At 36.3% G+C, this 17,550-nt stretch overlaps 1 protein-coding gene across 4 annotated transcripts in view; it reads left to right on the forward strand.

Annotated features, from left to right (window-relative positions):
* Positions 1 to 17,550, forward strand: part of BRCA2 (BRCA2, DNA repair associated) — a 38,362-nt gene that overhangs the window by 1,548 nt on the left and 19,264 nt on the right. For all 4 annotated transcript variants that reach the window (XR_001875416.1, XM_017818560.1, XM_017818561.1 and 1 more), the window contains exons 3-11: positions 417 to 668; positions 2,598 to 2,703; positions 3,505 to 3,557; positions 3,663 to 3,703; positions 3,806 to 3,917; positions 6,055 to 6,110; positions 7,032 to 7,146; positions 9,780 to 10,964; positions 11,818 to 16,611. Coding sequence is in view for 3 of the 4 variants with exons in the window: in XM_017818560.1 (XP_017674049.1) it covers positions 417 to 668; positions 2,598 to 2,703; positions 3,505 to 3,557; positions 3,663 to 3,703; positions 3,806 to 3,917; positions 6,055 to 6,110; positions 7,032 to 7,146; positions 9,780 to 10,964; positions 11,818 to 16,611 (6,714 nt within the window). In the remaining variant the exon portion in view is untranslated. The remainder of the gene's footprint in view (positions 1 to 416; positions 669 to 2,597; positions 2,704 to 3,504; positions 3,558 to 3,662; positions 3,704 to 3,805; positions 3,918 to 6,054; positions 6,111 to 7,031; positions 7,147 to 9,779; positions 10,965 to 11,817; positions 16,612 to 17,550) is intronic.

The raw sequence follows: 17,550 nt of genomic DNA on the forward strand, positions 1-17,550 counted from the left end.
GCTTTTTTAGCCGCTATGTCTATATATATCCACATGCAGATCAGGTTTAGTTTTTTGCCAAATGCACCTGTTGTAATTATTAATGAGTTGCTAATGTTAAAAGGAACCTGTTTAACTTGCCAGTCTGAGCAAAATAAGAAAGACACTAAGAGTATACTTATAATTTAAAAAAAATCTGGATGTTTTTGTGCTCTTTGGTTAGTTTTGTTAATTGTCTGAGAAATTGGTTAGACATTCTTACATGTTTTGTGGGTATCAGAGTTCAAAGCCTTGTAGAAACAATATAAACAGAAGTATGGCAATGGAAGGAGCAATGTGTTTTTCTGTTAGCATTTAAATGCCTAATGTATTTTCAAATCCTGCACATAGAATCTTTTTTTCATTTCATATGGTTTTCTGTATGTTTTTCTTCATAGATTTAGGGCCCATCAGCCTCAACTGGTTTGAAGAACTCAGCACAGAAGCACCACCATATGAACCTAAAGTGTTTGGAGAGCTTGATGCTCCCTCTGGCTGGCTTGATCAAACATCCTTTAAAACTCCAAGGACAAAACCATCTACATACACTCAGCTGGCATCAACTCCACTGATCTTTAAAGAACAAAATGCAATATTGCCTCCTTGTTCTTCTCCTGAAAAAGAACTGGATCAGAAAAAAACCAGAACGAGTGAGTAATTTTTTTTAAAGTGATACTTAAAGGCTGCTTGTGCCCTTCAGAAGCAAAATACTTTTTTTTTACCTTTTGCTGTTGTAGCTGATGATGTTACAGTAACAGGTAATGCTATTGTAGGAATTGTGTGACTGAAAAGCTTATTTTAGTAGTCTTCTGAAGATCATCTAAAAAAATAGAGAATAAATTTTAATGAATTCAACCTTGCGATAAAGTGGTAATATGTACACAAAATTACCTGGATAAAAGATACTGTTGTGGTCCAAATACTCTAAATACTGTTAATATAAGGAGATATGAGCTTATTAGTGTAACCTTTTGACTGAGAATCAGAGTGAATTTTTTCAGCCATCTCATTTTTGTTTTATGCAAAATCTCTGAAAATCTTTTCGAGAGAGAGAACTTACCATGCTGAATTATGATGTGATCTTAGGGCACTCAGTAACCTTTCTTGGAAAAATTTGGAAGCACTAAGCTCTTTGAGTTATTAAAACTGTCATAGAAAGAAGTTATATTTTTCCATTTGGAAAAATAGGAATTTCATGAGGTACTTCTCATTGCATTATTTCCAAATCCCAAGTACATCATGAAAGTACGTCATGCTGCTCCTTTTTGATGTACTCATCCTCCTTGGACAGAATTTTTTCTAGGGAGAATGTGTGCAAGAATGTATATCTGTTCTATGGGAGAATGTCTAACCCCATTCCTGAAGCACCTGATTTGTGCATCTCCTGTGTCTGTGCCCTTCTGATAAGCTTTTCTCAACAGGTTACAGACAAACACAAGACTCCCTTTATTACCAGAACTGTTCTTAGATCCTAAAGCAAACTCTCTAAAGGGGCAGAACTGTGCTGCTGTTCAAACATACTTTATAACAGTGCTTCTATGGAACATCATTACCATCTTTGTTTTTCTAAAGTTTACTGCTGAACTTCTGCTCAGTGTATTCTCAGCTGAGAACGTGTTTCTTCTAAATGTAGCTGTATGGATTTCACAGTGTTAAGTCCCTAGGGAATTCTTGGTAGCGTTTCATAAGTGGCAAACAAAGGAACCTTATGATTCTTCTGTTCCAAAATGGTTAGTTTTGCTCTGTGTTTGTGCAGAGTTTACCTGTGACTGGCCTGAGGTCTTCAAGTTTTCTCAGTCAGAGCCAAATGGCTCCTGTAATCAAGGTTTTTCCTCTTGTGAAAACAAGAGCATGGGTGGAAGCTGGTGGATTTCACCTTGGTGTGGTATTGGGACACAGCTGTGCTGTGAATGTGGGCTCAGGAACTCAGAAGCAGAGAGAAATGCAGAAATTGAAGTGTAGTTTCTTATATTAAAGTAGTTTGGGAATTTCTGAGTAGTGATTCCTTTGAGTAGATGCTTGTTCATGCAAGGGGCTCACTGTTCAGGAGGATTCTGCTGCATTGGTGGGCACACACTCTTTTGCCTGGAGCTGCTTCTTATAAAAATAGCTGTTGCAGCCAGTGGCAGTGACTAGCAACAGTTCAAGAAATAATTTTTGCTTTATGTTGCTTAAGAATCAAGAAGTGTATGACTTAGTAAATTTGAGGGAAAGCTGATACAGGTGTATGTTTGCATGTATTGTGTTCCTTCTAAGAGTAACTTCTGCAATGATAATAAAGGCACAATACTGAAAATTACTTTAATAATATCAAGTGAATAAAGTGACATAATGAGGGTTTTTTCAGCTGTGCAGTTGAAACATGTTTAGCATTGTTTGGATTTAAAATTTGAATATATTTAAAATACTAGAGGAGAAATTAGCATTGGGGTTTTGTTTCTGAAGATTTTCGGGTTGGCTTTTTTTTTTAACTAAAATTGATGTTGCGTAATTTTTTTTTAAAGTTTGTCTCAAAGCTTTAAAATTGAAATTATTACTTGTAGTTTTGCAAATTTGTGTTATTATATTGTGTGTTGTAGACGGAGAGAATTTGACAAGCCCAAGTAACAGAAGAAGGAAAGTAGACCAAGAAAATGAAATACTTGCTTCTCCTCCTGGTACCTGCCGCAACTGTCTTGCTGCTAGGTATGGTAAATATGTCAAGACAAATGAAAAATAAACTAGATTTTAAGCAAAAGCAATATTAAACTCACCGTATTTGCCTGTTAACTTTTTCATAGCAGTGAATAATCTTGTATGTCTGGTACGTTTTATGATACTTTTGGGTTGCTTAAGTGAGATAAAATAAAGCACAAGCTAATTTTGAAAATTTCCTTGATTTTAGGTGACCTTCCTTTCTATTTTTCTACTCTTTCACAGCTGGAATATGTCATTTGTTGACATTATTTCAGCTTTCCAAATCTTCAACATCCAGAGAAAGAGTGGTAGTGATGTATCATGTGATTCTCAAGTAGTAAAGCTATTTATAGTATTTACTGAGGTTTTTTTTAGTAATAGCCTTGATTTTGACATTTAAATGTCTATATTTCAGATAAATTTGATTAAAGTACTCAAGTTTACTGATTATAAAACCAGTTAAAATAATCATTTAATTAAAATCAGTTAATCCAATTTGCCTGGTTTCATGCAGCACATTACAGAGTGCATGCTTATATTTAAATTTATTACTTGTCAGAAAAATTATTACTGAAAATTAACATATTTCACAAAAGAAACTTTTTATGGTTTGTAATAGACTTACAGTAAGGTTTAAAATACTGACTGATGGTTAGGAGAAATCTGCATTTTATCTAGTCAGGGAAACAGCCATGGTTGCAAAGAAAGAAAATAACGGAGTTGTTAATATATGCAATATATTGAAGTATTTCATTATTTGCAGAAACTGAGAAGTGAAATTAATATTTTGATTTTTATTCTGTTTTGCAGTCCAGCTATTTTAAGGAATACTTATAGAACACCTCAGAGAAATACTATGCCCGGTTTGTATTTTCTCTTTTTGGTTCTACAAAGTATTTTATATCTCTAGATAAAAATCCTTATTTTTTAATTATTATTTGATGTCCTTTTTACATAATGTTTTTTAGGACCATATGGAAGCTTGTTTTGCACACCAAAACTTTTGGAGGTATGTATTTTATTTATGCATTTTGTTTCCTTTTCCTGAGTAATACATTTAGAATTTTGCTTAGAAAATATATATATATATAATTGTTAAATGTATTTCTAGGTCAGAACTCCAAAATGTATTTCTGAAAGTCTGGGAGCAGAAGTGGATCCAGATATGTCCTGGTCAAGTTCTTTAGCCACACCTCCTACGCTTGGTGAAACAGTGATAAGAGGTATTTCTAAGAATGAACAATTGCTAAGGGTTAAAAACTTCTGGGTTTGACACTGGAAGTTCACTGAGTGGGAACTGTTTGGTTTTCTAATTAAAAAAGACAGAACTCTTACAGTGATGCATAGTGGGTGACTTTAAATAATGCAGCCCTAAACAGAAACAGTTTTCTTCCTTTGTATGAGAGTTTAAGGAATATAAATTTAGAAATAACATAGCAAAGCATAGGAAGAGGATTAGATAATGTTTTCTTTGCACTATCACAAAACTAGATACTATTGGTCTAAGTCATGTGAGTATGCTTATGAAGTCCAAGTAGGTAGCCTGTGGAGTAAACTTCCCAGCAGCAGTGTTGGCTTCAGCATTTTAAACCATTCACACTGTGACTGCCATCCTATCAATGCAGTGAGACAGACTGGGATACTGACCCAATTCAAGACCATATTTCCTGGATTGTTTGGACAGGGCAATTCCCAGAACTCATTTACTGCACAGCTGCACAAATGAATGGGTGATAACTGTAACAGTGGCTAAATATCAACCCTCAACCTAAGGTGTTGCTGAAAGGGGGATTTCATTAGCATGTGATAAGCAAAATGAAATTTGACTGTATGACTTGTTGATGCAAATGGGAAGACCTGGATGTCTGCTTATCTCCTGACATAGTTTAACAACATGAAAAAGAGCAACCACTGTATAAAGCGTATAGACCATATGTGATAGTTTTCACCCTAGGCCTTCCTGGAGACCAGCTTGTAACCAGGAAGGAACTAGAAAAGTGACAAAGGAAGTATCCCATATCATTCCTTTCCGTAACACAACACATAAAAAGGCACAGATAAGAGAGCTCGCTCTCTTCCCTCTTGCGGTGGCTGAAGGCGACGGGTCTCTCTGTAGACGGGCTTTGCTTATATAGGCCAGGGCCTGCTACTCAGACCTGCCATTATCTCCAGTCTCTCTGGGAGCCATGGGGGAGTTGGCTGCTGCCTTGCACAGCTCTGCTGTCCCGCTCAGGGAAGTATTTAATTCATTTTTATATTTATTCATTAGCTTTCTATTAACAGGTATATTTAGGAGATATTTGTTTTTTAGGTTTCTTTTTATCCCTGTTTTCCCCCTCCCTTTTCCCTTTTTCCCCCTCAGGAGTTCCCTGTTGTGTATAATATATTCAAATTGTAGATATAATTGTAGATATATGTAATATATATATAAATATTTGATATAATCCCATTTTGTTTGAACTTCTTTCAGTTTTTTTTCCTGTAGTTCATTTTTTTTCCCTCGCTTGGGGAGAGCAGGAGGGGGTAGGAGTCAGCTTGGACTTGGGGGGAGAGCCAGGCCAAACTGATACACCATATAAAGCATATTAAGAATGAATGCTAGAATTGGGAATCTCTTTTGGGAGGGAAGAGCTGATACTATTCACAGGGCTATTGAATTGTGCCATTTTGGGTGTTCATGGGTTGAGAAAGATGTGAGCTGTAAAGAAAGACTGGGGAAAGTACCCATACATTAATAATGATGTTCTGGGAGGTGAGCTGTGGTTTGAGCTCTCATTCTTCCCCTTCTCGGATGATCCTGGGATTTTACAATAGTGATGGTCCCTCTCTCCCATCTGACTGACACCTGCGAAAAGAAAGAGCAAACTATTTGGCTGCTACTTAGAGCCTACATGCCACGTCTGTGAAACGTGTCATTGCAATATACTGCTCTGTAGGCATTTTAAAAATAGGGTTCAGTTTCTCCTTTTGTAATGTAGTGAAAAAATATTGCTGCTGTTTTAGGAGGTAATGGGAAAAAAACAAATTCCTAACTCAAAGATCTGATTCAGATCCTTGGGCAGAATAAAATAATGAGTAGTGCCATGAATAACTACTTGAGTAGTGATGTTCTCGGGGTGGTAGCTGATCTACCTACATAGCAGAAATCACAACCTGTGATTTGGAGTGTATTGTGTCTTGTGCTGTAGTACTCTTTAGTTAGGACTTTTAGTTAGTTTTTAGTAGTTTGTTTTTGTTCTCAGACTTTTGTGGCATTTAAAATAATCCAATGGATACCCTCCCAAAACATAACTGTATTTGAACACACTCAGCAGATCACTTGGGAGAAGATAAATTGACTTGTCTGTCTTTCTCCTAAAGCTAGAGAGAATGATTCTGTTTCTGAAGCAAAGCAACAAGATGGAAGAGCAGATAGAGTAAGTAGTTTTAAGAGCTATGTTCTTCTTTCAGTTAAGCTATTTGGTTACATGCTAACATTCCTTGAGCCAAGAATGAAAAATTCTGTCATTTTCATTTTAAGCTCTCCTCTTTGGATGGTTTTTAAAGTTACTGCTGACAAAACTAAATTTGCAAAACATGGCTGTACACTGTATTTTCACTAATAACCCTATTTGAGAAATGGTTTTTGCTGTGTTTATTAAAAAAACCCAACAACAAAAAAACGCACCGAAACCACTTGGATTCAGCAGCAGTGGGTGTTATTCAGAGAGAAATCAAACCTAGGAGTTGCAATGTGCTACTTATGTGAGGGTTGGTTGGTTTGTTTTTCTCCCACTTCTGTCAAACCTTTTGGAAGTTATTCATTGAGAATAACTTCTTGTGCTTAACTACTACACCTAGAGCTGGGTTTTAATTTCAGTCCTTTGATACTGTTAGGGAGAGTTCTTGCATAATTGTAATTTCACTCTGTGTATATGAAAGCTGAATGATTATTCAGACTGAAAACTGAGGATGACACTAAAAGGATTCAATTATAAGGTTAAGTTTGATTCTTAACTACCCGAAACTTCACAGTTTAACAAACCGTTACAAGTTAAAATAAGCAAAATGTCTTTGTCCTTCCTCCTATCTCCTTTGTTCCCTTTTGAGAGGCTTATAGTAAGCTGCTGAACCCATTCACTGCCCTTAAGTTGACTGCAGAATGAAACCTGATTTGTATCGAAAATGGGGATTACCTGCTTATTTGTTTTTCAAGTGTACCTGTGAAAATGTTACCTTTCGTTTTAAGAGATGCAGCATTATTCAGGTACTGCAGTAAATGTCTAGAATTGCATGCTTTACTGTTAAAGTGACACTCACTGGTATGTACTGTAACAACTTTTGTTTTTGGTTTACAGATTTTGCACAACTTTTTTTCCAACTGTGATAAATGTCTTGAGATAAGTGATACAAGTATGCCGTTGGTACCAGAGGCAGTCAAGCTAAATGCTGAAGATGATGGCAAAGATTTGGGTATGCATTGATGCTTTACCTACTAAGTATCCTGTGAAGCAAGACTGAGGATAAATCTACATTGTAGGTCTTGGGCTGCTGTTATGGCTTATTTCTTCTGCCAGCTGTGTACTTACTCCCACTTCCTGAATTAATTCAACTTTGTCAAACTAATGTAGCCTTAAAAAAGGGAATGTCTGGTGAGTCAGTGAATTAGATCACTGTCCTGGTTAAGCTGGATGACAACCAGATTAGTACTGTGAAATGTGCTCACTGTAGCTGAAGACATGAGACTCTGTGGAAGAGCAGAGAGAAGTGGTACAGGCTGAAGGGGGAGCAAGACTACTGCTTCTAGGTATGGAATAGGTTTAGCTTTGTCATGAAGTTTCACCCCAACACTCATTATTCTGTGGTGAGCTTGGGTTTTGATCTTGTTATATTATATCCTTTCTTCATTTACTTCACCTCCTCAAAGTAGGTAATTCTAAATGTGACAAATGGGAACTTTTTGATTTTAGTTCAGAAATTATGGTAGAAGGGAAGAATATTACCAGAAATTTGTTCAACATGCACAGGTGTAAAAGGATGCTGTAGGGATTCACACAAGCTAGACAGGACAGTATATTCTTAGGATTGTATGTCTCCTTATCTGAATTGAACGGACTGCCCTAAAAAAAAAGTTTGGTGGTACGTGTAAGAATTGTGAAAAAATCAGTTTAGAATTTGAAAAGGAGGGCTGAGAATGCTGGGATCAGGAGGCATTGTTGCTTGTAGAGTGATATGCAGTGCTATTTTTATATGGTAGGTTCAAATGTCCTGAGAAAAATATGTTTGATAGTAAACCTATTCAAGTAAATTGTAATTGGTAAAATACTTTTGGAAATTAAGGACAACTTAATGTGTTGGTCTATGTTCCAGTATGTCCTATTACATCGCATACTACAGTAGAGAAGGCCAGTTAAAACAATGTCTAAATAAAACAAGAGGGGGAAGAAAACCATTTCTCTTAAAGTACAAAATAACTTGCAAATTTTCTTTCTTTCCTATGTCTTCCCTTTTTGATAATAGTTAGCTTGGTATCTGAAGATGCAATGTGAAAAGAAGGACAGCTCAAACCTCCGTGTTTGTGGCTTTCAAATGTTGGTTTTCTCTGGAATAGTGTTGTATGATCATGAAATGCTATTGGTTTTATTAGGTATACATTTTGTTTCAGTTAAAGAAAATAAGAGATCATAATATATCAGATCATCAAATAATACCACCTTCCAGTGAGTTCAGAAGTCAAAATGAACTTTCCTGATTTTTTTTTCCCCTGGCATGAGTGTACAGTTTGAGACAGTTATCTGTACAATCTTTCAAATAATCCTGGTTTTCTTTAATCCAAAAAAGGTAATGTCTCTTGTTTAAGTAAAAAGAAATAAGCTATGTCTTAGAAATCCCCACTGACAAGTTATTACAGGATGAAAGAATATGGACACAGAAATTACTTCAGAGGCACATACTTTAGTAAGGGAAAAGGACCCATACACTCAATCTGTAGTGTTGCAGTTTCTTTTTTGAGATCTCATTTAGTGAAACCTTCTGCCACTTAGGCGTAAAATGGAAAGTAAAGAGAATGAGTAACTGTTCTGTTGCCTACAGTGTCAGCATGAACCCATAATGGATGTATTACATCTAATTGGATGTGCATGACCAAGTACTGGGAAACTGGAAAATCTTTTGGATATGAGGCTATTTAAAAATTCTAATAGACAAACTTATAGAATTTTCAATTACAGAAATTGTACCTGAAAAAGGCTTATGGAAAAAGTTAAGCTATTGGTTATGTGCCCAAGGAAAACAGAGGACAGTGATGTTTTCTAGGTACTTCATTATGACTTCTTTGATATGAAAAAGCCTTAAAAAGTACTCTTCAAATAAAACCTAGCTTTATTCTTTGATGTGGACTGTACTGATAGGTGGGTCTTGGTTCATACATTTGAGAGGGTAATATTTTTATTTCGTACGCATAAGCTTGTAAGACTGTCTACAAAGTAGAGTTTGTGTTTTCTCCCACTGCATATTATATCTGTGCACAAACAAAAAATTTTCATTATTTTTCTAATATTTTGCTGATCATGGAACTACTTAAAAGCTTCCCAATCAATTAAGAGATTGAGAATATTTTCTAAATCCTTCTAGAAGCTTTACTATTCTATATCGTAGCAGAAGACAGTTTAAAAAATTAATCCTTATAAAAGAGTTTCCTTAGCTGCCAGTTATAGATAAAAATAGGCAACTTCTTAATGTGTCTGATACCTACCAGCAATATAAATTTTGGAAGGAAAAAATCTAGATATTTTTCTTGTCAAATTTACCACTCAAGCTCCTGTCCTGTCTGTAGGGGGGGAAAAAAAATTTTTTTTGAGAAGCTGGGTTTCATCTTGGAAACCTTAGCCACTACGGTCCTCAGGAGGCCAGGGATTCTGCATGTATGAACTTTGCCTCCTGTTTCCTCTAACAGCTGCTTAAATTTATCTTTACAAACTTACTCCTGAGTAAAGGTAATGAGTATAAAATTGAAAGCTGTATCTACCTATAAAAACCCAATGCTGTTCCTAAGTTATTTCCTAAAACTTAATTTTTTTACTTCTTTCCCTCCGCATCTCCTCTAGAGTCAGAGATGTTAGATGGCTTACTTGTTGAGATGGATAGCTTTGAGGACACATTCAACATGCCCACTAAGACAAGTGGAACTCTTCTGCTGATGCCACATGCTCTGGATGCAGTAGAGAAATGTGAGATAAACACAGATAAAACACTCGGAAGGGAGGATGTTCCCTCTGAGCAGCCTAATAGAAGAAAGACTGGCATTTCACAGGAGGTGAAAACAAACAACTGGACTGAAAAAAGCCACTCTACTGAAATGAACGGTTCTTTACTGCAAAAAACCAGTGAAGGTACAGGAGATGGTAAAGATGGCTGTTTAACAGGACACAGAAAGGAATTGGAGTCGCTTAGGATCTCAGGAGACGTGCAAGATTATAGGACACACAAATCATTTAAGAATGAGAAACCTGTTAAAGAAGCTGTGCAACCTTCATCAAGCCAGTGGTCTCAATTGAACTTATCTGACCTTGACGTAACTCACTTGGAGATGTCTGTATGTAGCTCTCCACCCTCTGACTTGCATAGAGAGGAAAATTTAGGAGAGAAGTCAGTACTAGTGACTAAGGACAATGCTGTAGAAACATCTTTATGGAATACTTCAGGCTTGATAAAAGCAGAAAGGCTATTGAGTGTCAATTTGTCAGAAAAATGCTATGAAATGAAAAATGCTGAAAACAGCCCAACATCGGAAATAACTCCATTAAAAGCTGTGTCTGTGAGTGTTCAAGATCCGAAGTTGGTAAAAGGACGTGCAGCTGAGGTTTCCAAAATGAGCTTCTTAAACTGCAACACTTTTTTAATTGAACATACAAATGTCACAGAGTATTCTGTAATCTACAATGGCAGCTTTTCCAAGCATTTAAAAACAACTTCTAAATCTGTCGTAACTGATGTTTTGTCTCACCCGCTTATATGTAGTGCCACATCTCCGGGTAATTGTGATGACCTACATTTAATAAATAGTGAAAATACTCTTACGAAGTCTGGCTTTAAAAGCCTGAATATGTTATCCAACTTGAGAAAAAGATCCAGGAGATTTATTTATACAATAAATAATACTTTACTGTATCAAGAAGAAAAAATACGGAAAGAAGTAACCTCTGAATCACCTATTCATCCTGTATTACCCCATTCGGAATCTGATTCATATGAATTTAGAGGCTGTCAAGTGGCCAGTGATGTTGAACAAGGTATGTTAAGCATTTCATCATTTGTGGAGGATTCATTATTTGTTAAGAACCTTTCATGTAAATGTTTCAGATAAAATCTTGTAAATTCTTGTGTTTGTGATAAAGTAGCTCGGCAACTGGGAATCAACATATAGTATTGGTCTGTTATATAGTGATAAGAATAACGTTATTTTCAAGTAATCTTGTGCTAGTTTTTCTCAGATTAGTTTCTGCAATAGAAACTTTCCCCTTGAACCATTATTCTAATTGACAAGCTTAATTATCTTTGTCAATGCTGGTTATATATCCACAGTGTCAAGGGCCAGTCTGTCCGAGTTGATAACTTCTAAAAGATCATAAAGAATGTTAAAGTTGTATTGTTACTTTTCTAAAATTAGGGGATTAAGACTGTACATCTGTTGCCTCGAAAAGTACAAAATATTTTAAAAAGAATATAAGGAAAGGAAACAGGCGCTCCTATTTTTAGAAGCTGTTGTCCCTGCTAGAAGCGTTACTTTAATATTAGGAGTTGAAGTATTTTAAGTTTGAAACAAATCCTTATGTTGAGACACATGGAATGGAAGTCCATCTTTTCAAATTTCAATACAGCTGAAAATTTATTTGTTGTTTTTTGCCTGATAGCATTAATGGCAGCCTAACTCACTTGTTTCTGGCTATTAGAATACAATTAGATTAAATAGATCTCCAGTCTTTTCAAGGTGTTTTCATTTGAAAACAAATGTGATACTTATGGTTCCAGGGTTAAGCATCTGTAGAAATGATCTTATGGGCCAAAATTTTGTGAAAATCTGAATTTACATGTGTTTGAATAAATTTATTAACCTGTTTTACTCTGTAACATCTTCTCTTGTAGACCATTTTCTTCTTGCTGAGAGAAAGTGTTTGCAGACAAATACCAGGACAAAGAATTTCAGCAGTTGTACTTCAAAAATGGATATATCGGATAACTCATCCAGTAATTCCTTCAGCAATAGGCTGAAGCAACAAGACCTGAGAGACTTGGGGGGAAAAGCAAGAGAGGATCAACCTGCTACATCAATAAAATGCGTAGAAGTATCTAATACACAGAAAGAAGACAGGACAAATTCTTTAAATAGTGAGATTATTTCAGATATAAAACGTAAAGTTCTAACTTCAGCATGCCTAATGGCAAGAAAGCGTTCCAGATTTCTCCCTAAAAGCTGTTGCTTAAGGAAAGGTGAGGAAGATAAAGACATGAATGCTAATGCGAACAATGCAGCTGCTGCATCTCAAATCCTAAAAGAAGAACTTGGATCTTCTCCTAAGGATAAGGAACAGTTGATTGATGTGCACCATGACTGTACATCTGCGACAAACAGCAGTTCCAATAATACTTTGAGTCAGATCAACTTTGGCTTAACTGGAGTCAGTAGCGATTGTTGCAATAAATTATCACCTGACAAAAGGCATGCTGCAGACCAGAGGCCAGGAGTTGACTGTAGAGAAGTACGTAGACCTTTGAGGATGAACTGCTCAGAAAATGATAGTACTGGATTAAAACAAGGGGAGCAAACAGATGCAGCTGCCTTTTCAGAAGCTGTAGCCAACAATGAAGAGCCAAAGTCAGTTGAAAACAACAAAAGCCCTCAAGCAGCTGCTCTCAGTAATGTAGCTGTAGAGATTGCTAAAGAATTGTTAGATTGTATAGATAATAATTCTTTAAATGAAGTAATTTTGGAAGAAGAGAAACAAGTAGCACCTATGTATTCCAGCAAAAAGCCAAAGGAGAACCTAAAGCATAAAGGGGAATCATCAGCAAATCTTAATGCATGCAGTTTGAATCTAGGCTTTGGTGGCTTTCAGACTGCTTCCAATAAGCAGATTAAATTCTCTGAAGCCAGTATAGCAAAAGGCAGAATGCTGTTCAAGGATATTGAAAATGAATGCTTTGAAGCCTCTTCTGTGGAAAGAGCCAGAAACTTTTCAAGCGAAGTTAAAAAGGAGAATATGCCTTTCTCAGATTCAGAAAGCAAGTTGGGCAGTAACTTATCTGATTCTTTAGATTCACAGACAAGTTTTCTTGAGCTCAGGAATACACAGTTTATTCCACATAAAGTTGGTTTGTGTAAAAGCTTTCCTAGAACTCCACAAGCCTTGCAAGGAGCAGATGAAACCTTGACAGCAAGCCAAGAAGCCGAAATTGCCGAACTTTCTAGTATCCTGGAAGAAACAGGTAGTCAGTTTGAATTTACACAGTTTAGAAAGCAAAGTAATATGATACAAAGTCATGCCTTTCAGCAGTTCAGAACTGTAGAAACACGTGGAACAAAGAATGTAGAAAATATTTCTGAAACAAGGGAAGATGCTGGTTTTTGTAGCACTTTTAGATCTGAATATCAAGTGAAAAATGACAAGTATTGTACTCAGCAGGAAGATACAAGTGAAGACTCTAAAGTGGTGGAATATGAAAAAGAAAATGCAGTGGTTTTCCATAAAAATGACAAAAAGGTTACTTTTACTAACCTAGACATACATGAAAGTAGAAGATTGGATGAGAGCTTTCCCATAGGTAAACAGGACAGCTTTTCTAATTTCATAGGCTTTACTTCAGCTGGAGGTAAAAAAATAAATATTTCTAAGGCATCTTTAAGTAGATCTGCAGAGCTCTTCAGGGACTTGGATGATGATAACTGTTTGTTTAAATCTTCTGAAATCAGTAATAGATGCCACAATTCAAATGAGTGTATGTCTTCTAACTGTAATTTTTTCAGCTGCCTGGCAAAAGAAAGCAAAGCAAAAGCATTTTGTGTTTCAGATTTCAAAAATGTAAATGCCATTTTTCACACAGGTTCAGTTTCCTACCGTGCACAGAGTGAGAGTGAGGAAAATACTAGTACAGCATTTAAAGAAAATATGGAAAGTAAGACAAAAATATCAATAAATGATACTAAAAATGCTAATTTCAGTAGTATTAACAATAACAACAGTCTGTCATCCATTAAAAATCATGAACAGAGTTGTAAAACTTCCAAACAATTTTTACGAGATGATCAAGTTGAAGGCAATTTGCAAGATAGATCATTAGATGTAACATGTCCAGAAGATGCTCTTTTGACTGCAGAAGAACAAAGTTTAAGTATATCACATGAAATGGAAAACTGGTCTCCTAATCAGAAAGGAGAAGAGAGAAAGGAAGATGAATGCTTATCACCAACATTTCGAACTCCAGCTGGTGGTCATACATCCATTTCTGATGCAGCTTTGGATTGTTCTCTACACTTGCTCAGTGTACAGTGTGAAGAAAGAGATGGAAAAGTTTTTGAGAACTCTGATAAAGAAAAAACAAATTGTAAAAATATGGAAGAAGACACCAGCCATGGTAAGAACCTGTTAGCAAATGAAGACAGAATAAAAATAGGTTCTTGCCATCATTATCAAATACCTTTCGAACAAGAGCTAGATGTGGGAAAAAATGAAGTGAAAGGGAGTTATCTGGCTGGTTTTCATACTGCTAGTGGCAAGAAAATAGCAATCGCTGATGGATTTTTAGCTAAAGCAGAACAGTTCTTTGCAGAAGATATTGATGTAGGAAAGGAACATAATGACAATTTTAAGACTCTCATCAAGAAAAGGAAGCATGGTAAAAACTGTGTTAAAGACTGTGATTTGTGTATTGAAAGCATTGCTCAATGTGATCCAGGAAAACTTAATTTTAATGAAAAGCTTGTTCCTGAAGAACCTGGAGATCAGTTTAAGCAGGCAACAGAGAGCAGTCCCATTAAACATGCTATGATTCTTGATCCTGTCAAAGTAGATACATTTGTGAATCTAGATGAAGGTTGTGAAAGAAGTTTGGTAACTTTACATGTGCATAAAAAAGCTGATGTCAGACCTGGAAAGTCAGAATTGGAAGCCCTTACAGGGGAGAAGACTGATGCTTTAAGCAGAGCTCATTTGTCTGAAGATGGAAAACCTCCAGAGACGAAGATAGAATACTCACCAAGAAAGAAGAATGGTTCAGAAGACACTGATGATTTTCCTGTGCACTCTGCTGCATCTCTGCATTTAATGAAGGTACCAAATGACCTTGAAGATAATTGTGCGCCTGGAGATACAGAAAATACTTTATTTGTTGAGGATAGCAATAAATCTAATCAATCTCTCCTCTTAACTTCAAAAAATAGCTGCTCTTATTTGAATGGTGACAGTAAGGAATTAGAACATGTAAATGAACCTTGTGCTTATACAAACTGTTTCACAGGGACCACAGTTAATGCTTGCCAAAACCAGTCACTAGTCACCCTTCCTGATGATGAAACCAATTTAACCAGGTTAAAAGAAACAACACTTAATGTTGAAAAGCAAAAGGGTGATCTGAAACAAACTGTGTTTAGTACAGCAAAAGGTAGAGCAGTTTCTGTTTCGGAAAGTGCATTAGCAAGAGTCAGACAAATGTTTCAAGAAGATTACAATGAAGCTGTAAAATATGAAATTAAACCTAACCAAAGAACTAATCAAACAGAAATTGCTAGAAATTCATTTTCAGTCATTCGTGCTGAGTGTCCTAATTCTGTTAATTCTTTTAATGCTGCAACAAGTGAAGAGGCTAATTCAGCCACGTCCCAATTTATTAAAGTGAATGTAAGTGCTAGTGCAAGTGGTCACCAAGAAACAAACACATCTGCAGATGCAAAGTCTGCTTCAAATTCTCAGAAGCAATACTTTGGACAGAATATTAAGTTTAGAGGGCACTTGTCTGTTCCAGATAAGCAGATGAAGCCATCAGATGCTTCTACAAGCAATTTTGGATTTTTTAGTACAGCAAGTGGTAAACCTGTACAACTATCAGAAGAGTCACTCAGGAAAGCTAGACAGCTCTTTTCTGAAATGGAAGGTAATCATTCATCACATGCACAAGAAGCATTTTTAGTTGAGGAAGATGTTGAAAAGTCTAAAAGGAACACTGAAGTGCTTCCTAGGAAAATGCAGACAGCATTACCAAAAGGGGAAGAAAATGCCAGCACTGAATTGGTTTCAGATTCTGCTTTTGGGTTCAGCACTGCAAGTGGAAAAGGGGTAACAATCTCTAAAGATGCCTATCAAAAAGCAAAGGCAATTTTAAAAGAGTCTGATGATTTTTTGAGTAGTGGGCTTTGCATTACAGATGAAGTTAGTTCAATTAAAGAGAATGATCAACATGCAAAATGTTTAACTGATAAGGTGGTCTCAGAATCCGAAACTGAAAAAAGCTGCAATCAAGACACTGACTTTAAAAGCATCTGCCCTGAGGAAATGAAGTATTTTCCAAGCACTCACCGTGTCAAAATGCCTGAGTACATACCATATATTAAGAACAACAAGCAGTTAACGTCATTTAAAAATAGCTTTCAGCGGGAGGAGACTAGGTCTTCTGGAAAAGGGCAGCTGAATCAGGGGTTGAAAACAGAGTCTGAAGCAATTTTGTGCAATGCTCCTGCTAAAGCAAAAATTAATATTGATCTTCTCCAAACTCCAAAAAATTACTTGGAAGTAGAGGCAGTAGAAAGTGCAAGAGCTTTTATGGAAGACAGTTTTTCCAGTTCTGGAGTACAAGTTAATGCTGCACAGTCCTTCAGTAGCAGACTGGATAAAAACTTTCAAAACAAGACCTTTGGGAAGAGGCACTCTGAAGAAAACAACTTGTTTGGTACGTCTTTTATCCTGTATATGTTCAACTCCATATTTCTGCACAGTGGATTGTTTGGGGTGGTTTTTTTTGCTTGTCATGTTGATTTTTGGGTCACAGAGAAATTGCAGTTTCTCTAGGTGTCAATGACAAAAATTCTTGCTGCAGGAAGTAGTTTATCCACTCTTTCCAGCCTTAAATGCACAGTACAAGCAAAATTTATGATTAGTAATTTTGAAGCTTTGCTGTTTTATCATAAACTTACAGAAGAAAGCTACTGCTCCTTTTCTCCCTGACCAAACTTCCTTTTTTTTTTCCTCTCCAAAAATCTAGCAATTTTTCATTGAAAAATGAGTAGCAGTGTTTTCATTTTCACCTTTTTGTGCCTTGTAGGTGAGGACAATGTTTCACTTGTATTGAGATTGCTGTCTGATACAAAAAGTAGTTGTTGGTCTAAATGTGCATTTTCTTGCCATCTAAAACTGATCTGTCTAGAGCTGAAGTGTTGGTAGTTGATGCTTGCACAAACACCCAGACCTGTTCAGAGATCTGGACTAGCTGAAAAGTATTTTTGGAAGGGTAGACTGGAACAGAATCCCTGTCCAGCTGCACAAGTTCAGGTACAAAGGTCAGGCAGGCTAGTGCTGGAAAGTTTGGGTAGGTGTCAAAAGGTGGGTAGGACTCTATCAGTCCAACTTGAAGCAGTTGTGCCACAGCTGAACCCTTAGTCCTTAGTTACAGCTTCTGTAAAAGATGTTACACACATTTTTAGCACTCTGGAGGGACTCTTTGGTTATTGAAAGTACACAAAAAAAGGTGCAGGTGAGCTGTTTGTGGTGAGGTAGCTATGTGTCTAAAAACATCATGTGCAATCTGAAAATTTGCTAGTTCTGCTTGCTCTGACTTCTTCAATGTTTTACTTAGAAATTACAATTAAGTTGTGCAGGTTGGTAAGAAATT

Source organism: Lepidothrix coronata, unplaced genomic scaffold (genome assembly GCF_001604755.1).
Source record: "Lepidothrix coronata isolate B3197 unplaced genomic scaffold, Lepidothrix_coronata-1.0 Scaffold69, whole genome shotgun sequence".
Lineage (NCBI taxonomy): Eukaryota > Metazoa > Chordata > Aves > Passeriformes > Pipridae > Lepidothrix > Lepidothrix coronata.